Source organism: Aotus nancymaae, unplaced genomic scaffold, assembly GCF_030222135.1.
Source record: "Aotus nancymaae isolate 86718 unplaced genomic scaffold, 86718_ANA_hifiasm-v0.15.2.pri h1tg000009l, whole genome shotgun sequence".
NCBI classification, from domain to species: Eukaryota; Metazoa; Chordata; class Mammalia; order Primates; family Aotidae; genus Aotus; species Aotus nancymaae.
The window spans coordinates 14,425,112-14,449,999 of NW_026988420.1; the positions used below are offsets into that span (position 1 = coordinate 14,425,112).

At 39.2% G+C, this 24,888-nt stretch overlaps 1 protein-coding gene across 2 annotated transcripts in view; it reads right to left on the minus strand.

Annotated features, from left to right (window-relative positions):
- SPRYD7 (SPRY domain containing 7) overlaps positions 1 to 24,888 on the minus strand; it is a 109,764-nt gene that overhangs the window by 77,722 nt on the left and 7,154 nt on the right. The window contains exons 3-5 of one of the 2 annotated variants that reach the window (XM_012466245.3): positions 23,353 to 23,519; positions 17,365 to 17,467; positions 6,702 to 8,602 (exon numbers count right to left, since the gene is read on the minus strand). In XM_012466245.3, coding sequence (XP_012321668.1) covers positions 8,505 to 8,602; positions 17,365 to 17,467; positions 23,353 to 23,519 — 368 coding nt within the window. In that variant the 3' untranslated portion in view covers positions 6,702 to 8,504. Of the gene's footprint in view, positions 1 to 6,701; positions 8,603 to 17,364; positions 17,468 to 23,352; positions 23,520 to 24,888 lie in introns of those variants that run through there. The other variant, XR_001109619.3, reaches the window with a different exon arrangement.

The window sequence follows — 24,888 nt, forward strand, 5'->3', positions numbered from 1 at the left end:
CCACTATAGAGGATACGCTTCAACCAAAGCTGTGAACCCTTATAAAAGCCTCAATGTCAACAGACTCCACTTAGTAGATACTATTATATTTATTAGTATTAGATGCTACTGTGTGGATACATTAGTGTTACAGCACGGTGTGGATATTAGTGTTAGGGCAAGGTGTACATATTATATTGGTGTTGGAGAACAGTGCAGATATTACATTAGCATTAGGGCACCGTGTGGATAGTATTACATTAGTATTAGAAGCAACAGTGTGGATATTAGATTAGCGTTAGAGTATTGTGTGGATGTTATACTGGTGTTAGGGCACGGTATGGATATCATAGTAATGCTAGGGCATGGTGTGACTACTATATTAGAGGCCACTGTGAGAATACATCTTAGCAGCCAGTGTGTCTGAGACGCTGACAATGATATCAGGGTGTAGTCGTAACGATGGGATTTGGGGATTTCATTTTTCTAGATGAATTTCTTCCTTTGCTGAGTACTCTAAAGATTCTCTTCTCTGCACTCAGGGCCGTGGAAAGGAAGCTTTTTACTCACCAATGAACAACACTTAGTTGACACGACCCTCGCGCTGCCCTGAGGAAGTCGAATCCTCGCTGCTTCTGGCAAACTCAGACGGAAGTTGGTCAGAGGTGGGTTCGCGCGCCCTCTGGTGGCGCCAGAGCTCAGCACAGACACTCTTAGTTTCTCTGCGCAAGTACACCCCTTCCCTGAAATACCTGACACGGTGGCAGGTGCCTGCAATCCCAGCTAATTGGGAGGCTGAGACAGGAGAATCTCTTGAACCCAGGAGGCAGAGTTTACAGTGAGCTGAGATCGTGCCACTGCACTCCAGCCTGGGCAAGAGAGTGAGACTCTGTCTCAAAAAAAAAAAAAAAAAAGTTTATTCAGTTTCTACCACTGTTCCCTGAGAATAGGTTTGAAATAATTAAATTTGGCCAATTAATATGTCAAACTTGTTTTCCAAGACCCCTATAAAATAGGCAGGAACATTTTTACAATTAGCATGACAACTGTCTGTAGGAAGACATATGCTTCTAAAACGTTGGAAAATTGTTTTTGTGATGGGTTTCCACATTTTCCCCCAACCTAATTCACATAATGTTTGTTTTAAAGTGTCCTTCAAAAATAAAAAGATTAAAAGGAATTTCAGAGATTGAATCTCATAAAGTCTGAATTTGTAAAATCCAAGTAACAAGGCTTTTCTTTTTTTTTGAGACGGAGTCTCATTCTGTCACCAGACTGGAGTTCACCACGTTGGTCTCAATCTCCTGACCTCAGGATCCGCCCACCCCGGCCTCCGGAAGTGCTGGAATTACAGGTGTGAGCCATGGTGCCCGGCCATAACAAACCATTTCTAAATATCAATATAGTTGGAGAAACAGCTTAGGAAAAAATTCAAGAGTGCCACTACAAAAGACAGATTGTAGTAAACTTCATTAGTTTCAAGAATTGTGCATTTTCAGAGCCTTGTCCAATCTAATGTTAAGAATAGAACACAAACACAAAAAATCAAATGTTTTCTCACTATCTGTCCTTAGGGCCACACCTCTTTGTCTGCGTGTAACCCAGGGATAAAGGTGGGTGAATAATTAAGTGCTGTTTATTTGTGCTAATGAAGAGCAGTCACATAAATAATATAGGCTGTTAGACTCCAGGCCAATATTCCTATCCTGGTCACCCCAATGCCAGGTGCCAGACAACTAGGGGCACAGTCACTATGTCCCAGAGCCTGTCATATATGACAGATATCCAATAAGATTAGAGTGGAGCTGAAAAAGTCCTATTTCCTAGTGATACCAGAGTCATCATGACATCTTAGTGTAACATGTTACTCGTGCTTGTGGCGATGCTGGTATAAACAAACCTACTGCACTGCCAGTCATATAAAAGCATAACATACATGATTATGTATCGTACATAATACTTGATAATGATAGGACACAACTATGTTCCTGATTTATTTATTTACTATATTATTTTTTTTTAAGATGGGGTCTTGCTCTATCACCCAGGCTGGAATGCAGTGGTGCAATCTTGGCTCACTGCAACCTCTGCCTCCCAGGTTCAAGTGATTCTCCTGACTCAGCCTCCTGAGTAGCTGGGATTACAGGCATGTGCCACCACGCCCAGCTAATTTTTGTATTTTTAGTAGAGATAGGGTTTCAGCATATTGGCCAGGCTGGTCTTGAAATACTGACTTGAAATCCTGCCTGCCTTGGCCTCCCAAAGTGCTGGCATTACAGGTGTGACTGCACCCAGGATATTTTTCTCAAAAAAAATTTAAGCCACTCAAATTTAGCAGTGGGGGGTTGTATACCAACTTTAGTGACACTAAATGTTAATAAGTTCTAAAAACCCACTACCATTGGACCAACCTGTACTATAATTTTTATCATTATTTTAATGTACTCCTACCTATATATATATAAAAAGTTAACTGTAAAACAGCCTCAGGCAGGTCCTTCAGGAGGTATCCAAAAGAGGGCATTCTTACCATAGGAGGTGACAGCTCCATGCCTGTTATTCCCCTGAAGAAATTCCAATAGGACAAGATGTGGAGGCGGAAGACAATGATATTGATCCTGACCCTGTGTAGACCTAGGCTAATGTGTGTGTTTATGTCTTGGTTTTTTACCAAAAAAGTATTAAAAAGTAAAAAAAAAAAAAAATTAGTAGAAAAAACTTACAAGGATATAAAGAAAATATTTTTGTACAGCTGTACATTGTGTTTCTGTTGTAAGCGAAGTGTTATTACGAAAGAGTAGAAAAGTTAACTTATAAAGTAAAAAGTTTACAGTTAGCTGAGGTTAATTTATTATTGAAGAAAAAAATTTTAATCCATTAGCTTAAGTGTGCAATGCTTATAAAGTCTGCAGTAGTGTACAGTAATGCCCTAGGCCCTCACATTCACTCACCACTTACTTACTGACTCACCCAGAGCAATTTCCAGTCTTGCAAGCTCCATTTATTTATGGTAAGTACTCTATACAAGCATACCTTTAAAGAAAATCTTTTATATTTTTACTGTATCTTTTCTATGTTTGGATACACAAATACTTGTCATTGTGTTTCAGTTGTGCACAGTATTCCATGTAGTGACATGCTGTGCAGGTTTGTAGACCAGGAGCAATGGGTTATACCACATAGCTTAGGTGTGCAGGAGGCTCTACCATCTAGGTTTGTGTAAGTTCACTCTCTGATGTTCCTACAATGAAGATATGGCCTGACATGCATTTCTCGGAAACGATCCTCATCGTTAAGCAACATGACTGTATTTATGAAACACAACATACAGGTGATTAAATTGTTAAATGACTATATAGTAATGATTCCTCTGAAACTACAAGTTACACATTTCAACCAATAATGGGACAACTTTTCCTTTAAATTTCCGTAGAACTCTTAGATGGATGGCATGATTCATTTACATCACTAATTATATCTAACCTAATTCTGTGTTCATTTTCACTATTTATTTTAATAACTTGGTCCCAGTTATTTTAAAAGAGCAAGTTGGAAGACAGTCTCATATCTTATGCAGTAAATGGAAGAATAATAGTTAATTGATTCTACTATTGTTTTCACTCATTCACATGAACAGTGCAGTTGGCTCCCAACAGTGTCTCCATCAGGTTGCATCAATAATGCAAATTAATATCAGTAGTAGTTGATTATATTCCATTTATAAGTACTATGCTTGGTTATACCTGCATACAGAAAAATTCCAGTTTGGATTACAGATTGTCTTCTCACAATTCTGTCAGTGTCATTGTATAATCTAAAATAAATTATTGATTTAATATCTCTTACCACATTCAAGATTTCACTTATTTCTCCAGTTATGCTTCTGGTCTCTATCTAGACTTACATTAAGAAGTAAACATAAAGGTTGGATGTGGAGGCTGAGGTGGGGGGATCGCGAGATCAGGAAATCAAGACCATTCTGGCCAACATAGTGAAACCCTGCCTCTACTAAAAATACAAAAATTAGACTGGTGTGGTGGCGGGTGCCTGTAATCCCAGCTACTCAGCAGTCTGAGGCAGGAGAATTGCTTGAACCCTGGAATCGGAGGTTGCAGTGAGCCAAGATTACACCACTGTACTCTAGCCTGGGCAACAGAGCAAGACTTTGTAACAACAACAACAAAAAAGAAGTAAACATAAAGTAAAAAGATGTGAGCAAAACACCATGCATTTGTCTGTTTTTGTTAGTGATTTAGAAAAGCCTTAATTCAAATTATAATCTTATTTTATACCATTCTTAACCCATATAGTTTGTAATCCAAGTTGACAACATAGCCCAGTAATTGTACTTGATAAGCCAAAGACAGTTAAAAACCAAATTCTTGGCTGGGCACAGTGGCTCATGCCTGTAATCCCAGCACTTTGGGAGGCCAAGGCAGGTGGATCATGAAGTCAGGAGATCGAGGCCATCCTGGCTAACATGGTAAAACCCTATCTCTACTAAAAATTCAAAAAATTAGCTGGGTGTGGTGGCATGCGCCTGTAATCCCAGCTACTCTGCAGGTTGAGGCAGGAGAATCACTTGAACCTGGGAGGTGGAGGTTGCAGTGAGCCAAGACGGTGTCACTGCACTCCAGCGTGCGCGACATAGCAAGACTCCAACTAAAAAAAAAAAATTCTTTTTCTGGGTTTAAATATGTAAACTGATTGTTGATAAAATTTTCACCATTTCAGATATTTAACATATCTTGCAAAGTTTAAATCACTGAAATAACATGGAAAATAAAACATTGATTTTCAGTTTCAGGGTGAAAAGCTACACTAGTATGGACAAATGGACTTTTGAAATAAACAGAATCAAGACAGTGAACAATGCCTCCTTCAGCCAGGAACAAACGCAAGTCTTTGCATGTTAAAATACAAGTATGTTTTATGTCCTATCTACATTTATATTTAGTTATCATTACATATTTAAGGTATAGGTATTGTACTGTACTGATATTCTATTGGCTTAATAAAAGGTTTTATTTAAAAAGTTCTCCTAGTCAATGTACTTATAAAAATAGACTTTACTTATTTATTTTTTGAGACAGAGTCTCACTCTGTCACCCAGGCTGGAGTGCAGTGGCACAATCTCAGCTCATTACAACTTCTGCCTCCTGGAAGTGATTCTCATGCCTCACCCTACTGAGCAGCTGGGATTACAGGCACGTGCTACCACGTCTGGCTAATTTTTGTATTTTTCAGTAGAGACAAGGATTTGCCATGTTGGTCAGGCTGATCTTGAACTCCTGACCTCAGATGATTCACCCACCTCGGCCTCCCAAAGTGCTGGGATTACAGACACAAGCCACCATGCTCAGCTAACTTTATTTTTCAGAACAGTTTGTATTTACAGAAAAAGAGAAGACAGCATAGAGTTCCCACATACATCTCCTAGTTTCTCCTGTTATTAATGTCTGTTAGCATGGTTCATTTGTTACAAGTCAGGAATGATATAATAATACATTATTAACTAAAGTTCATGGCTTATTCAGATTTCCTTAGTTTTCACCTAATGTTCTTTTTCTGCTCCACTATCCCATCCAGATACCACATTATACTTAAAACTTGTCATGTCCTCTTAAGCTCTTCCTGGGTGTGGCAGTTTTCCTGGCTTTCCATGTTTTGATGACCCTGAAAGTTTTAAGGAGTAACATTGTGGGAGTTCAGTCAGGGTGGTGGTAAAAATTTTAGGGGAAAAATTATAGTTATAGGAAATAGTCACAAACCTTGGAAGGCCGGGGAAGGGGAGGAGGGTGGTTTGCATAGCTTCAGTAAAAGGTTTGGCTGAAGGCAACTGAATTCTCTTAAAAGCTTTGGGTGTAGATACATAGGAATGTAGAAGAGTTTATCTAAATAGCTTGTTTACATGTGGTCTTAAAACTTTTGATTATTGAGGGTGCATGATTGCTCTCTACTGGGGAGGTTGGCAATGTCAATGACCCTCTAGTGGTGTTTACTCAAGACCTTTGTCATTTAAGCTGTACTAAAGGGCCGGGCTCGGTGGCTCATGCCTGTAATCCCAGCACTTTGGGAGGCCGAGGTGGGTGGATCATGAGGTCAAGAGATCGAGACCATCCTGGTCAACATGGTGAAACCCCGTCTCTACTAATACAAAAAATTAGCTGGGCATGGTGGCGCGTGTCTGTAATCCCAGCTACTCAGGAAGCTGAGGCGGGAGAATTGCCTGAACCCAGGAGGCGGAGGTTGCGGTGAGTCGAGATCGCGCCATTGCACTCCAGTCTGGGTAACAAGAGCGAAACTCCGTCTCCAAAAAAAAAAAAAAAAAATCTGTACTAAATAAATGTGAATGTCGCTGGCTGGTCAGGGCTATGGCTGCTGACTCTTTATGGGACCCTTCTCAGTACTGGTGAGTGGCCTGAACCCTTAACCAAACTGACAGGCAAAATATCTGGGTCAGTGTACGTTATTTATCTGTTGTGCAAGCCTGGGTCTGTGGGTTGGACCCTGGCATACCATCAAGTGTTTCATTGGATGCCCCTCTGAGTTTGATTTCTCATGACTAGACTGAAAACACACCTAGATTTCACCAAACTGTTGTCATGGACATAAACTTAAGTATCACATTCTAGTACTATGTCTCTGGTGTATAATTAGAGGCAGAAAAGTATGATTTTCAAAAGGTTGGCTTTAAATAAAATAAGAGGTAGATAACATCATTAAGATAACAAACAGTAGTCACTTTAATTTGCTTTCCCAAGTAAGCACATTCTTTACAAATTAAAATTACGATAGAAAGCCAGAAAAAATGCATAAGTAATACATAGCTCAATTTCATATACCTTAGGAGGTAAAATTTGGGATTTATATAAATATATGTTACTCAAGTATATATATGTTTTCAAAGCATATTGTCACATTTTTGTCTGCCAAATAAACATTTAAAAAGTATTTTGCAGGGATTCTCTGAGCCTATGGGTCAAAAATAGCCCATCATAAATCCTTAGAAAATTTACAGTAGGCAAATAATTCTCTACTGAGCAGCAGTTCTCAAACTTTAGTATGTAACAGATTCACCTGAAGGGACTTCAAACACAGATTCCTGGGTGCTATCCCCCAGTTTCTGATTTGGTGGGTCTGGGGTGGGGCCTAAGAGTGTCCATTTTTAACAAGTTCCAGTGATGCTGATGTTGCTGGTCTGAGGTGCATCATGAGAATCACCTTCTCTGATGCTTTAGCATCAAGGAAACTACATTTATTAAGTGCCTATGATTATTAAGGTGTTATACATGTATTACCTTATTTAATCATAGAATCTTATGTCAGTATGATTGCTCCTTTTATAAATGGGAATCTGAGACTTGGAGAGACTGGGGATCTCACCTGAGAAGAAAATGGAATAAGCAGCAAAACTACAATTTGGATCTCTTTCTAATTCTAACACCTATGTTTTCCTGCACAATGTACTGTTTCTTGTTGATAAAAGGAGGGAAATATATGCATCCCTGCCATGCTCATTTGAAAACAGACAATGTATCTGAAGATGTATAGAGTGATTGGTTCAGGTCACAGGGCGTTAACTAAAGGACAATGATTCTTAGGAACTGGGCAAAGACTCAGGGTCTTGAAGAGGATTTACTTATCTCTGAACTGAAATAATCACAGGTGATGTGAATTTAGTGTGTAACTAACAAAATAGGAAGAATGTGTTTAATATAGTATTGCACATTCCTTAATTACAATTATTTATTCCAGAAAACATACAAATAAAAATCCTTAAAAGAATAATCTCATTTAAATGTAAAGCATTATATATACTACTCTAAATGTCTACCAGTGTATACTACATTACTAATCAACCACTACTCACTCTGAAATTGAGGCAACATAGCATGAGGCAACATAGCATGAGGCAATAAAATGCTCTGACAATTACTGAAATGTTTATCTCCTTTCACAGAGAAAACCAAAAGCAATGACATTACACAACAAAATAAGCAATTTAAGTTTTAAGAAAAGTGGTACATGATACAGTAAATAGATCGCCAAAAATGAAGTTCCCAATAATATAAATTTCTTTCACTTTGTTATATTGTGTATAAAAAAAGACAGAGATGCAAAATTATCCAACTGCAGACCTAAAATACTTAATGAGGTCTAAACTTGAGTGACAAAAACACCCACCCAACTCTACATCTCTATCAAAACAAATATATTATGTAAGAAAGAGTCCTCTTTAAATATATATATCTATATAGCCATGTAATTCTGTTCATTAAATCCAGTTCTATTTATTTAAATAAGAATTAAATAAACTGCCCAAATGCTTATTTTCATTTCACAAAACATAAAGTATTTTAAATCACAACTTCAGGGTGGTATAATTAGTATACTGGTTCCTTAGACAGCATTAACAAGCATATTTTTAAGAATATATTTTCATCTATAGGCCAGGTAAAGCTTTATTAAATGATAAACATTTTTGAACAGTGCAGAAATACAAGTTTCAAAAACAAATACATTCAGAAGATCTGCTGTTCAAATAATATTTTTTCAAAACCAGGAGGAGGTGTATGATAAAATTCACTGAACTGGCAATCCAAAATTGCACTGTCATCAACTAAAGAATAGGAAAAGAAAGAAAATAAATTAGAAGCAAAGACTTTAATTTGAATGAATATACAATATAAAATAAACTGTCTCCATAATACCAAAATATTAATAGGTAAGAAGACTAAATATATCTGCTGTCCCTGTTACAAAACACAATCCTATGGGTAAAAACAGCCATAACAAAACAAAAATCTATCTGTCAAAAATATTGAAAGGATATATATCAAAATATTATTAGTAATTCTCTCAAGAGAATGTGAATATGGGTAATTTTTTTCTTATTTGCTTATCTACATTTTCTCAATTTTATACAATTTAGATGTATTACTTTTTAAAAAAATGTTTAATTTTGAAAAAGTACAGATGCACAGGAAGTTGCAAAAATGTTAAGAGTTCAGTGCACCTTTTGTCCAGTTTGCCACAGTGGTAACATCTTACATGACTACAGATCAACGTCCAAACCAGGAAACTGCCATTGGTGCACTACTGTGAACTAGACTGCAGGCCTTACTCAGCTTCTAAATGTTTTTACCCGCATTTACTCAAGAGAAATGAAGATGTATATCCAAAGACATATTTTCAAATGTTCACAACAGCTTTATTTATAATAGCCCCACACTGGAAACAACCCTAATGTCCACCAACCGGTGAAGGATACAGAAATTGTGATATATCCACACAATGCTATACTTCTCAGCAATAAAAACTGATGAATTATTGATATATGCTACAGCATGAATGAATCTTCAAATAATTGTGCTGAGTGAAAGAACCCAGACCAAAAGAAAAGTACAGACCATATGATTTTGTTAATAAAATAGTCTAGAAAATGCAGGCTAATCTGTAGTGACAGAAAGCAGATCAGTGGTTGTTTGGCTGGGGCTGGGGTAGGGAGAGGTGAGTAGGATACAAGGGACAGAAGGAAACCTTTGGGGTGAGGATTATGTTCATTAACTTGACCCTGGTGATGACAAAACAAACCATGACTGTAAAGTAAAGCAAGTAAATAATTAGCACTGCCATCCAATAGTGATTAACTCTCCCTGGGTGAGAAATGTGGCTGTGGTGTGGGCTGCATCTGGGCCAAGAAAATGTATTTCTTTATCTAAGTGGTGTGGGTGTTCACTTGGTAGCCATTTGTTAAATTGCACATATAAGTTTAATGCACATTACTATATACTTTATATTTCAACATGAATGTAGAAAAAAATGTAAATACTGGATTTCACATTCATGAAGTCACCAGTGATTTTAACAAGGGTGGTTTCAATGATTGATGTATGGCAACCAGGTTGGGTTGCAGAACAAATGAACAATAACAACAAAGGTGTCAAACTCTCTACTCCTGAGCTAGTCAAATAATCTATACAACAACTCCCCACCCCCATAACACCAGTTTACCTGTGCAACAAACCTTCACATGTACCCCCCAACCTAAATGTTAAAAAAAAGAAAAACAATAAAGATGGTAGATGTAGGTTATTCTAGAAGAAATGTGGCCATCCAGGGACTAATGAGGAATGCATGTCCAAAGAAGGGCGTTTGGGATGGGAAAGACTCAGAATGTTTATAAGCACTGAAGAGGGAGGTCTATGACATGAGATATTGACGAAATAACTGACAAAGTGACGTTCCAGAGTTGGGGAGTTTGAAACCCACACTACAGACAGAGTGTTTGCAACATGCAGAGCACCACTTCTGAGATGAGATGGAAAGAAGGCAGGATTGGACTTGAAGAGAGGGAAGCTGGAGTTCACTTGTGATAGTCCATTTTTTTGTAAAGTAGAAGGCAAGGGCATTTTCAGAGAATGAATAGAGAATGCAAGAAGCACAGAATGCACAGAGATGCAAAAAGAATTGATGAAAATTATTGAGAGCTCAGATTAGGCTGGAAGTTTTAACTTGGTAACCACACACCTTCAATGTTATGCAGTTTTTCTCTTCATATAAGTTCAGTGTAAGAATAGACAAAGTGGCCAGGTGCAGTGGCTCATGACTGTAAGCCTGTAATCCCAGCACTTTGGGAGCCCAAGGTGGGCAGATCACAAGGTCAGGAGTTCGAGACCAGCCTGGCCAGCATGGTGAAACCCTGTCTCTACTAAAAATACAAAAAAAAATTAGCCAGGCATGGTGGTGTGCGCCTATAGTCCTAGCTACTTGGAAGGCTGAGGCAGGAGAATCGCTTGAACCCGGGAGGTGAAGGTTGTAGTGAGCCAAGATTGCACCACTGCACTCCAGCCTGGGTGACAGAGTGAGACTCCGTCTCAAAAAAAAAAAAAGAGGATTACGGATAGAAGACAAAAAGGTAAGGTAATTTAAGTTTTATTTTTATCTTTGATAGGATTAGTTTATTAAAATACTTCGTTTAATTGGAGTGACTTATGAGTTCAACTTATGAAATACAATTCAGTATCTGTAACTTTAGTACATTACAAATAATGCTGAATAAAAGAAACAGTTGAGAGAGACCCAAGATGGCTGATGATTAGCAGCTCGGGCACGTACCTCCCAGTGAAAGCGCAAAGAACGAGAGGACGCCACACTTTCAGACGAATATTAGTTGCTCACGGACCAGGAGATTCCCAGTGGAGGAGCTCCATGGGTCGCCAGGGCGACTCTTGTGGCCGGCGTGGCAGTTTTGCTGGTGCCTTAGCACGCCAGTTCTTGGTGCAGAGTCCGGAGATTCCCGGGCAGAAAAGCACCATCAATCTTAACACCACTGTTTTGGCCGGCTCAGTGGATTGCTCAGATTTCGGCGCAGGGAATCAACAAGTTGGACGTCAGAGACCCAGTTAGAAAGTCGGTAATTATAAAGACGACAGACGGACAAATATATAATGAAGGGAAGAAACCAGTGTAAAAAGGTAGAGAATACTCAAAATCAGAATGCCTCTCCCTCTACAGGGGATTGCAATTACCCATCAGTAACGGAACAAGGCTTAATAGATTACACGTGTGTTCCAATAACAGAAGCAGGTTTCAAAACGTGGGTGATAAGAAACTTCTGTGAATTAAAAGAACTTGTTCTAACCCAATGCAAAGAAACTAAGAACCTTGAAAAAAGGTTTGACGAAATGTTAACGAGAATGGACAATTTAGAGAAGAATATAAGTGAATTGATGGAGCTGAAAAACACAACACGAGAACTTCGTGAAGCATGCACAAGTTTAAACAGTCGAAATGATCAAGCAGAAGGAAGGATATCAGAAGTCGAGGACCAGCTCAGTGAAATGAAATGAGAAGACAAGAATGCAGAAAAAAGGATGAAAAGGAATGAGCAAAGTCTCCAGGAAATATGGGACTATGTGAAAAGACCTAATTTACGTTTGATAGATGTACCTGAATGTGATGAAGAGAATGAATCCAAGTTGGAAAATACTCTTCAGGATATCATTCAGGAAAATTTTCCCAACCTGGCAAGGCAGGGTAACATTCAACTCCAGGTAATACAGAGAACACCACAAAGATATTCTTCAAGAAGACCAACCCCAAGGCACATAATCGCCAGATTTATTAGGGTTGAAATGAAGGAGAAAATACTAAGGGCAGCCAGAGAGAAAGGTCAGGTTACCCATAAAGGGAAACCTATCAGACTTACAGCAGATCTCTCAGCAGAAACCCTACAAGCCAGAAAAGAGTGGGGACCAATATTTAACATCCTTAAAGGAAAGAACTTTCAACCCAGAATTTCCTATCCAGCCAAACTAAGCTTTATGAGCAAAGGAAAAATTAAATCTTTTGCGAACAAACAAGTACTTAGAGAGTTCACCACCACCAGGCCTGCTTTACAAGAGCTTCTGAAAGAAGCACTATACATATAAAGGAACAACCAATATCAGTCTTTCCAAAAATATATCAAAAAGCAAAGAACTTTAACACAATAAAAAATTTACATCAACTAATGGGCAAAACAGCCAGCTAGCATCAAACGCCGGTATTAAACTTATATATATTTTAATTGGATAAAAAGCCAAAACCCATCGGTATGCTGCATCCGGGCCCATCTTACATGCAACAATACACAAAGACTCAGAGAGAAGGAGGAAGATTTACCAATCAAACAGAGTAAAAATAAACTAATAAACAAAAAGCAGGAGATGCAATTCTCGCCTCTGATAAAGTAGACTTTAAAGCAACAAAGATCAAAAGAGGCGAGGAATGACATTACATAATGGCAAAAGGATCAATGCAACAAGAAGAGCTAACGATCCTATAGATCAACGAGATAGAAAATTAACAAGGGTATTCAGGACTTGAACTCAGACCCGGAACAAGTAAACTTAATAAACATTTATAGAACTCTCCACTTCAAATACACAAAACATACATTACCACCTCACACCTATTCCAAAGGTGACTATATAATTGGAAGTAAATCACTCCTCAGTAATCGCATAGCATTTCATAGGTTTAAATTAAATATTGGTTGGCTGTTTGTTTGTTATCTTCTTCCCTTATTCCTTCCTGACTACATCATTAAGTATAATTATCAGTATAAAAGAGGTTTTCAATACCCATTACTAAATTGTATTCTAGCCTGGGCAAGAAAGCAATACTCCCATTCTCTCTCCCTCTTTCTTTTCCTTCTCCCTCCTCCCCATTCTCTCTCTCTCTTTCTCTTCCTTTTTCCTCCTTCCTATTCTCTCTCTCTCTTTCTCTAAAAAAAAAAAGAAAAGAAACAGTTTAGAGCATTAAGCTTATTTGCTACAGTTTAACTTGTATAACTGTCATTCTACTGATACTTATTTTATTTCTCAGGTTAACCTATTTCAAATATCAAACTAAATTTCCATTTACTCAAGTAAATAAAGGAATTGCTTTTAGGCTTACCCAATATGCAACACTAAATTGAGTTTTAAAAACATGTTTACATGCAGGGACACAGAAGGTAAAAATGACTGAAAAGTAATTTTAGGAGAAAAGAAGGCTAATGAAAACCTTAAACTAAAAAGTAATCACAAGCATACTTCTGACATCCCGGTTTGTCGTCATTGATAAGCTATTTCTATTTTTTAACTTTAATTTTATTTTTCTTTTGAAACAGGGCCTTACTCTGGTACCCAGGCTGGAGTGCAGTGGCACAATCATTGCTCACAGTTGACTTGATCTCCCAGGCTCAACAGATCCTCTCAGCTCAGCCTCCCAAGTAGCTGGGACTACAGGCACGCACAACTACACCTGGCTAATTTTTAAATTTTATTTAGAGACAGGTTCTCACTATGTTGCTCAAGGCTGGTCTTGAACTCCTGGGTTCGAGCAACACTCTTACTTCAGCTTCCCAAAGTGCTGGGATTATAGGCATGAGTCATCGCACCAGTGCTGCTTTTATAGTAAACCACAAAACATTTATTTCGTTCTTTTTTTTTTTTTTCTGAGATGGAGTCTTGCTCTGTCACACAGGCTGGAGTGGAGTGGTGTGATCTCAGCTCACTGCAACCCCTGCCTCCTGGGTTCAAGTGATTCTCCTGCCTCAGCCCCCGAGGTAGCTTCCATTACAGGTGTATGCCACCACACCCAGCTAATATTTGTATTTTCAGTAGAGACGGGGTTTCACCATATTGGCTAGGCTGGTCTTGAACTCCTGACCTCAAGTGACCCACCTGCCTTGACCTCCCAAAGTGCTAGGATAATAGGCATGAGCCACTGGGCCTGGCTTAATTTGTTCTTTTTTTGTGGGGGGGAGACGAAGTCTCGCTCTGTCACCCAGGCCAGAGTGCAATGGCACGATCTCAGCTCTCTGCAACCTCTACCTCCTGGATTCAAGTGATTCTCCTGTCTCGGCCTCCCATGTAACTGGGATCACAGGCAGGCGCTACCACACCTGGCTAATTTTTTTTGTATTTCACCATGGTGGCCAGGCTGGTCTCAAACTCCTGACCTCAAGTGATCCACCGGCTTCGGCCTCCCAAAGTGGTGGGATTATAGGCGTGAGCCACCGAACCAGTCCTAATTAGTTCTTATTATAGCCCAAATTTAAGAACTTAAATGAAAAAATATTTTTCAACCCACTAAAACTACAGGCAGAAAAATCATACACCTGTTGATTTAAAGCTGATAATATAAAGTAGGCTGGGCATGGTAGCTCACGCCTGTAATCCCAGCACTTTCGGAGACCAAGGCAGGTGGATCACTTGAGCTCAGGAGTTCAAGACCACCTTGGCCAACAGGGTGAAACCCCGTCTCTAGTAAAAATACAAAAGTTAGCTGGGCCTGAGATTACAGGTGATGCACACCTGTAATCTCAGCTACTCTGGAGGCTGAGGCAGGACAATCGCTTGAACCCAGGAGGCAGAGGTTGCAGTAAGCTGAGATCACACCACTGTACTCCAGCCTGAGTGACAGAACGAGACTCTGTCTCAAAAAAAAAAAAAAGTTGACTGGGTGCGGTGGCTCATGCCTGTAATTCCAGCACTTTGGGAGGCCGAGGAGGGTGGATCACGTGAGGTCGGGAGTTCAAGACCAGCCTGACCAACCCTGTCTCTACTAAAAATACAAAAATTAGCTGGGTGTGGTGGCACATGCCTGTAATCCCAGCTACTCGGGAGGTGGAGGTTGCGGTGAGCCGAGATATTGCCATTGCACTCCAGCCTGGGCAACAAGAGTGAAACTCTATCTCAAAAAAAAAAAAAAGTTGATAATATAAAAAATAAAGGAGAATAAAGTGATAAAGACATTGTGGTTATGTTTTTCTAAAAAAAAAGAAAGGAAGAGACCTATTTTTTAGATACAAATGAAACATTTATGAATAAAATTGTATACTATCTGGAATTTGCCTCAAAATAACCCAAGGAGGGGAGGTGAAGAACAGTAGCAGCGTTGGGGGTAGGGGAGTATGGATGAAACCTGATTGGCTACAAGTTGATAATTGTTGGAAGCTGGCTGATGGGTATATGAGGATTTATTATACTATTCTTTTTACTTCTCTACATGTTTGGAATTTTCTTTTTTTCTTTCTTTTCTTTTCTTTTCTTTTTTTTTGAGATGCAGTCTTGCGCTGTCACCCAGACTGGAGTCAGTGGTGCGATCTTGGCTCACTGCAACCTCTGCCTCCCAGGTTCAAACGATTCTCCTGCCTCAGCCTCCCAAGTAGCTGGGATTACAGGAGCACGCCACCATGCCTGGCTAATTTTTGTATTTTTAGTAGAGACAGGGTTTCACCCTACTGGCCAGGCTGGTGTCAAACTCCTGACCTTGTGATCTACCCGCTTCAGCCTCCCAAGGTGTTGGGTTTACAGGCATAAGCCACTGCGCCTGGCCCTTAGAATTTTCAGTAATAAAAATTAAGGTAGGCTGGATGCAGTGGTTCATGCCTGTTTTCCCAATAGTGGTGCACACTTGTATTCCCAGCTACTGGGGTGGCTAAGGTGGAAGGATTGCTTTGAACCCAGGAGTTTGAGGCTGCAGTGAGCTGTGATCAGGCCACTGCACTCCAGCCTGGGGGACAGAGCAAGACTGTCACAAAAAAACAAAAACAGCTCCCAAGATTTAAGTAATTAAGTGGTAATAAATAGAGTCATCTCTTAAATAGCCCAAGTCTTGGCGGAACACACATATACAGAAATAACAGCACTTATACATATGAGACTACCAAAGCAAAACATGAAACTATTCTAAGTCACTATTTCCCTCAGAATGGCATTAACATTTAGGTAATTTTGTAAAGGTTATTAATGCTCCATCTACATAAAATTCCCATCTCTAATTCCAAAATATTATTTATAGTTATGTTTTCTGGTCATGTAATCATTCCCAATAACTTGCAGAAAAGGTTTTCTAAATTCAGTAAAGCTTTCTGAAACTTTCTAAAACATAAAACTACATGTTGAAAAAGGAGCCAGGCGCAGTGGCTCACGCCTGTAATCCCAGCACTTTGGGAGGACTAAGCCGGTCGGACCACCGGAGGTCGGGAGTTTGAGACCAGTCTGACCAATATGGAGAAACCTCATCTCTACTAAAAATACAAAAAATTAGCCAGGCGTGGTGGCACATGCCTGTAATCCCAGCTACTCGGGAGGCTGAGGCATGAGAATCACTTGAATCCGGGAGACAGAGGTTGCAGTGACCTGAGATTGGGCCACTGCACTCCAGCCTGGGCAATAAGAGCAAAACTCTGTCTCAAAAAAAAAAAAAAGAAAGAAAGAAAAAGAAAAAGGGAGTATGGTCATTACATATTTAAGTATAAACATTGTATTTAGCAATTTTTTTAATACATGGGGAACAGAAACTATTCTTAATCCTGCAAAGTGGGACTGTAATATCCTACTGACTACATTCTATATAAAAAGGTCCTTATTAACAATGTATCCGGATTCCTAGATGATAGCTATAAAATTAACATACATGCTGATATGGTTTGGCTGTGTCCCCACCCAAATCTCATCTTGAATTACAATTCCCATAATCCCCACGTGTTGTGGAGGGACCCAGTGAGAGATAACTGAATCATAGGGGTGGTTACGCTCATGCTGTTCTTGTGAGTGAGTTCTCATAAGATCTGATGGTTTTATAAGGGGCTTTCCCCCATTTTGATCAATCTTCTCCTTCCTGTTGCTATGTGAAGAAGGATGTGTTTTGCTTTCCCTTCCTCCATGATTGTAAGTTTCCTGAGGCCTTCCCAGTGCTGCAGAACTGTGAGTCAATTAAGCCTCTTTCCTTTATAAATTACCCAGTCTTGGGTATGTCTTTACAGCAGCATGAGAATGGACTGATACACATGCCAAACAAAAGTTAATACATATCTAATAATACATGAGAAATATTTTAGCTTACCATAAACAACTGGATACACCGTCCCTCGTATACCTGATGCTGGACAATGCATGTTTTTTCCATTCAAATATACATTTAATTCCACATGGTCATATGTAATACCCTAGAAAGGAAAAAATAGAAATGTTCCATAGAAGCTGAGCAGTCAGAAAGCATTGACTGGGAAGTATGGAGACAAAAAACTAAGCACAGGGTGACAACAATTTTCATTACAGGTTGACAATTTGGTAGAATTCTACTTGAACTGAGCTAAAAAAATTAGTAGTAATTATGAGGGGGAATAATGTCAGGTGACATCCCAAGAGTCCACCTTAGAGATAAAACAAAGTCAACAGTTTAAATCCTAGAATTATATTTGTATAATCTAGATTTTATATTTTGAATGCTAAGATAATATAAGAACTACATACCATGAATAGAGAAACCTTTAACACTCCTACAGAAAATGCTGCTCTCTCTCTAAAGAATTTGATCTTTTTTTTTAGGAATGGGGTTCACCATGTTGGTTAGGCTGGTCTTGAACGCCTGACCTCAGGTGATCCACCCGCCTTAGCCTTCCAAAGCACTGGGATTACAAGCATGAGTCACCATGCTCAGCAGAATTTGATCTTAAGAAGGAAAAACAATGAGGTTTTTTTCACTGTCAGGACTTACTACCTGTCACTGTCTTCAAATTATGAAGAAATGTCTCTATACAATTTATTTCTAGGAAGAAATAACACATTTCTGTATCTCTTTACCCTGGTTTCAAATTTGTCAGGTATATCATTAAGGAAAAGCTAGTGTTTACAACTGAATAAAATTGGTAATTAGTTTCAAGTTAAAAAATAGAACAAAAACAACTCAAGTGATTTAAAAAACAATGTAATAAAATTACTCTATACACTATTGATGGCTAAAAAAATCACAATTAGTAATATTAATAATTAATGTTAAAATGCTAAAAAACACTTAGCCCATATTACATACCAATAGTGCTACTATTCTAGGCAGTTCATATTTACTCATTTAATCCTCACAATAAGACAGTATTATTATCCCCATTTTACATATGAGATAGCTAAAGCACAGAAAGATTAAATAATTTACCTAAGATTGCACAGCTAGGAAGTGGAAAAGCTGTGACTTAAACCCATGCAGTACGGTTTCAGAATACTTGCTCTTAATCACAATACCTCTCTCTAAATCACCATGCCTCTCTTTAAACGCTTGCTCTTAATCAGCTTCTCTCTTTAAAACTTTATATAATAGCTACTAACTGATAACAAAAAGAGATCTTTTCCTTGAAAAACAGCAGAGATCTTTCAATAGAGAAGTCATCATAGACCAAGAAGCAAACCACTTCAAGGATTTCAGGATTTCAGACTGTGGATAAATTCTACCAAGTTAAAAGCTTTTTAGAGGTAAAAAAGATTTTATAGATCATCTTAGTCTTAATTCTCTCTCTCTCTTTTTTTTTTTTTTTGAGATGGAGTTTCACTCTTGTTACCCAGGCTGGAGTGCAATGGCATGATCTCGGCTCACCGCAACCTCCGCCTCCTGGGTTCAGGCAATTCTCCTGCCTCAGCCTCCTGAGTAGCTGGGATTACAGGCACGCGCCACCATGCCCAGCTAATTTCTTGTATTTTTAGTAGAGACGGGGTTTCATCATGTTGACCAGGATGGTCTCAATCTCTTGACCTCATGATCCACCCGCCTCAGCCTCCCAAAGTGCTGGGATTACAGGAGTGAGCCACTGCGCCCGGCCCTAATTCTCTCTCTTTACAGGCAAGACAGCAAAGGCTCAGAGAAGCTAATATGGTAAGGGCCATCAAAGATTCTCAGTTCTTAGCAAAGCCAGGGTTAGCTTAAACAATTATTAATAATTAAGTAATATTGAGAAAGATAAATAGTACATAGATTGCCTTTGTTTCACTTTAGTTTGTGTCTTTAGACAAACTAAAATAAAGCTAACTGATGGCTGGGATTCACTTTTCTAATGAAAAAGTCTGTTTTCATTTAAAAAAACAAAAACTCATCTGAGGTTGTAATCCAGGCACCTTCATCCTCCAGTGGCCGATTGCAAACAAGGAAGTTTTTGTTTTTTCTTTCCCTCCCTCCCTCCCTCCCTTCCTTTCCTTCCTTCCTCCCTACCTTCCTTCCTTCCTTCCCTCCCTCCCTTCCTTCCTTCCTTCCCTCTCTCCTTCCCTCCTTCCCTCCTTCCCAGAGTCTTGTTCTGTCCACCAGGCTGGAGTGCATTGGCACCATCTGGGCTCACTGCAACCTCCACCTCCCAGGCTCAAGAGATTCTCCTGCCTGCCTCAGCCTCCCAAGTAGCTGGATTACAGGTGCCCAGCACCATGCCTGGCTAATTTTTGTATTTTTAGTAGAGATGGGGTTTCTCCATGTTGGCCAGGCTGGTCTTCAACTCCTAACCTCAAATAATCTTTCCACCTCGGCCTCTCAAAGTGCTGGGATTACAGGCATGAGCCACCGTGCCTGGCCTTAAGCAAGTTTTAAACTTAAGCCTGCAGTAACAAAATCCCAGCACCAAAGAGGTGAGGAAGGATGTGAGAAGTCCCACCCCAGTATGGTTAGTTCAAGTATTTTCTTTCCTTTTTTTTTTTTTTTTTTGAGACTAGGTCTCACTCTGTCACCCAGGCTGAAGTGCAGTGGCAAGATCTTGGCTCACTGTGATCTACCCACCTCAGCCTTCCAAAGTGCTGGGATTACAGGCGTGTGCCACCATGACTAGCCAGTTCAAGTCTTTTCTAACCTAATCTATCCTATGATGAAGAAACTGGGTTTGACTCTGCCAATATAATAGCAAAATATCCTATCTGTTCTATGTCTATTAATAATTGTGTGCAGATTAGTGAACAGATTTTGATATGAGACTGGTTTAGCTATGATCTTGTTTTGGTTTTTGGTTGTTTGTTTTGTTTTGTTTTTTGAGACAAGGTCTTGCTCTGTGGCCCAGGCTGGATCATGGCTCACTGCCGCCTTTATTTCCTGGGCTGAAGCTGTTCTCCACCTCAGCCTTACAAGTAGCTGGGACTACAGGAGCATGCCACTGTGCTCGACTAATTTTCTTTTTAAATTTTATTTATTTGTTTGTTTGTTTGTAGAGATGGGTCTCACTATGTTTCCCAGGCTAGTCTCAAAATCCTGAGCTCAAGGGATCTTTCTGCCTTGGCCTCTCAAAGTGCTAGGATTATAGGCATAAGCCATAATGCCTAGCTGAGCTATATAGTCTTGTAATTAACTCATATAAGATATTACTTAACTTCTCTTAATCTGTAAAATGGTAATAATACTACTACTACCAGCCAGGCGTCGTGGCTCACATCGTAATCCCAGCACTTTGGGATGCCAAGGTGCGTGGATCACCTGAGGTCAGGAGTTCCAGACCAGCCTGGCGAAAATGGTGATACCCCGTCACTACTGAAAACACAAAAAAATTAGCCAGGAGTGGTGGCAGGTTCCTGTAATCATAGCTACTTGGGAGGCTGAGGCAGGAGAATCACTTGAACCCGGGAAGTGGAGGTTGCAGTGAGCCAAGACTGCACCAATGCACTCCAGCCTGGGCAACATGAGCGAAACAACATCTTAAAAAAAACAATAAAAATAATAATACCTATTTCAAAGGGCCATTATAAGCATTAAACAATTTAATCCTTGCCAGATACTTAGAACTGTGCCCATAATAAATGCTTAGAAGTGTTCATTATTGTCATTATTACATAGAATGTTTCTAAGACTTCTCTAAAATTAGACTGATACATATACATGCATTTTAGAATGAAATTTGTACTTTTCAGAACTATATGTCTAAGGAGAAAGTAAGCATAAACTGTTTCATGTATGTCTTCCTAGGTCTGTAGCAGGCTGTGCTGCACTAGGTGATTATCATATGAGTGTAATCATATAATCATTTGGTTAGATGTTAAGAGCTTATTTTTCTTGATTTCTCCTCAGAGAATGGTACATGACTTACATTCTAAACACATAAGAATGTTTTTCCTCTCTTATAATCCATTTTCTTTATTCCATGCCACTGTTAACAATTTGGCAACATTTGTTCTCCAGTACTTGAACTAGGAAGATAAAGTTAAAATGACAGGGTAATGTTTTTCTTTTCTTGGCACTGCATGTATTTCATAGTTTTAGTTCTCCTTTTAGGAGAATCAGCGTGAAAACTCGAAGTCTTATTTAGCAACACTGACAGACAAAAAGTGGCATTCTTCAGTCTGTCATATTGTGCTATTAGACATCACTACAAATGAAATGAGATAGGAAGGCAGGTTTCAGTTTAACAACAAAGAAAAACATTTGTTACTGATTATCCTTTCTTATATTTGAATTTCATCTTTTAAGGTAAACAGGTTGACAGCATCAACTTGACTTCAAGATTCTCTTTTAAGAAATCACCATTTGAATAAGGATGTTCCATATTATGGGGCATCTGGCAATGATCTACAAATCCAGAACCAACTATTCAAAAAGAATGGGGAAAAGCAGATTTTTTTAATGGCTTACACCTTTCATCTTTTTTTCTTTAGCCAATTCAGGAAAAAAAACTTCCAACAATTAAAAACTTACTGTTGTTCATATTTTTGAAATTGCAGAAAAGAGAAGAAAGATCAGGTCATAATCAAAAATGTCAATTTCCACACCTTTCTTCATTCTTTCTAAAATACTGTACCTTTTCAAAATTAATTAACTTGGATTTCTCTTGTCTGTATCATCTTTTTAGAAACTTTCTTTCATTATTCATGGATACTTCTCATGTCTGTATCATCTTTTTAGAAACTTTCTTTCATTATTCATGGATTCTTCTCAACTTCATATCAGAATTGAGAAGCCAAGTTTCGGTGTACAAGGGCACCTTGGCTCAAGGAGACTCTAGGACTCTATTCTTAATCAATAATAGCCTGACCTCAGTAGATAGAGGAGTTTTGGATAATAGAGTGTGGGAGGAAGTATCTGGAAAAGACAGAAAGAAATCTTTGGATTACATTTTCAACGTGCTAGCTTTGGTAAAGAGTTAAATAGAGCCAGGTAGGAGTAAAAAGAGAAAAGTTTTAATAACGTGTAACTTTCACTATCCTCTGCTGTCTAAGAAAAACTTTTCTACTATCAAGTTTTAGGATTTTGAGTTCTATTCTCTAAAGAGTTTAATTAGGTTAAGTTTAATGAAGATGAACATTTCTGATAAAATGCTGTAATTCTCTAACAGAATTTCACAACAAATGAAGAAATAAATGTGTGGCTGTGTGCAGTGGTTCACTTTGGGAGGCCGAGGCAGGTGGATCACTTGAGGTCAGGAGTTCGAGACCAGCCTGGCCAACATGGCCAAACCCTGTCTCTACTAAAAGTACAAAAAAATCAGCCGAGCATGGTGGTGTGTGTCTGTAATCCTAGCTACTGGTAAGGTTGAGGCAGGAGAATAGCTTGAACCCAGGAGGCAGAGGTTGCAGTGAGCCAAGATCATGCCACTGCACCACAGCCTACGTGACAAAGTGATACACTATCTCAGAAAAGGAAAAAAGAAAGAGGAAGGGAGGGAGAGAGGGAGGAGGGGAAGGAAGGGAAGAAAAGGGAAGGAAAGAAGGAAGGAAGGTGAACATTTTCCCTAAAAAACTCCTCAAATATGCCTAGTATTTTCTAATATGAGCTTCAGCAAACTTTTAAGAATTGTGGGCCAAGGTTTCTCTAATGTGAGAGAAACAGGAATGTACGGTCAGCAGCCAGCCTGTCATTAATTCCCCAGAGTAGAAATAAGGGTTCACACTGATTTTCCTGGCCAGTGGCAGCTCTAAAAAGGACACGGCAGTTGAGTAGGGCAGCAGCATCTACAAGTCCTCTCTGGAAAAATGCACCATCTCATTAGATCCAATCCCATTGCTTTGGAATTCAAACCACAAACTCCCAGGCAAAGCTGTAGATACTAAAAGCGGTTCAAGTTTAGTCATTTACAGTGGAAAGCAACTCCACGAGGGAACTCACCACCACATCTCCCTCCTGTGGAAGACTGTTTGCCGGCAGCCTATTTTTCTCTTCGTTGTTGTGGTACAGGGCTCCATCATTTCTCATCACCAGACTGTGCACATCTCGGCCGAGAGGAATCTGATTCAAGTTAACCTTCTGAGTTGCAACACCAATACCCCAGATTCCTAAAAATATAATAGTTTAAATGCCCTCAAAATCTGAAGACTACAACCGTAAACAGGGTTATTTTAAAAGGGAGTATACACTTTTTAAAGGAAGTGCTATATTATCACTAAATTGTTTTCTATTACTCTTTTAAAAAAAATCTTCTTTTAAAACTACTTTGCCCCAGCCTGGGCAACATGCCCAAACCCTGTCTCCACAAAAATACAAAAATTAGCTGGGCATGGGGGCATGTGCCTGTAATCCCAGCTACTCAGGAGGCTGAGGTGGGAGGACTGTTTGAGCCCAGGAGGTCAAGGCTGCAGTGATCCATGATCATTCCACTGCACTCCAGCCTGAGCAACAGAGCCAGACGCTGTCTCAGTAAATAAAATAAAATAAAAGTAGTTTTCAAACTATACTATGTTCTCCACGGATGTAGTACAGCCTAGGAAATAAGAGCGTGGGCCCTGGAATTGAGCAAATGAGGATTAAATCTTGACTTTGCTATATCATCTTGGGCAAATTACCTCTCTTTGTTCCCTTATCTGTGAACTGAGGATTCTAACAGTACTCACCTCACAAGATTATGAAAAGATACAAAATAATCCAAGTAAAGCACTTGGAACAGTTTAAGTACTCCAAAACATGGATAAGTAAAGCACACAGTAAGTATTCAGAAAATGCTAGCTATTATCATCATCATTATTCTCTCAAAAAGATTTTTTAAAAGCTACACATTGAATTTAAATGGTCTGGAGTTCAGTTTCAAGCTCTCCCTCTGAAAAGTGGGAATATACTGTCTTCAGTTTTTACATCTACAATGAGTGACAATCAATATACGCCATAATCAATATCATGGAGAGGAGAAATTAACAGTAAGAGGGAAAATCATTTTCTTACCCAGTATCTTGAACCACCACACCCAGGTAATTTTTTTTTCTTTGTAGAGATGGGGTTGTGCTATGTTGCCCAGGCTGGTCTCAAACTCCTGGTCTTGAGCAATCCTCCTGCTTCGGCCTCCCAAAGTGCTAGGATTATAGGTGTAAGCCACCATGCCCCACTGAAAATCATTATTTAAAACTAATTTAGAGCTAGGCACGGTGACTTGAACCTGTAGTCTCAGCTACTGGGGAGCTACTCCAGCCTAGAAGCGCGAGACTGCAGTGAGCTATAATCATGCCACTGCACTCCAGCCTGGGTGACAGAGCAAGACCCCATCCATAAATAAATAAATAAGTAAAACTAATTTAGAAAATAAGCCCTAGGGGGAAATTTCATATCATTCAAGGCTAGTCAAGTAATAGCATCATTTACTCCACTCTTATTTTCCTATTCTCTGCCCATATTACTCATACAGTACTTCACTATAAGTTTCTTTACAATAAAGCC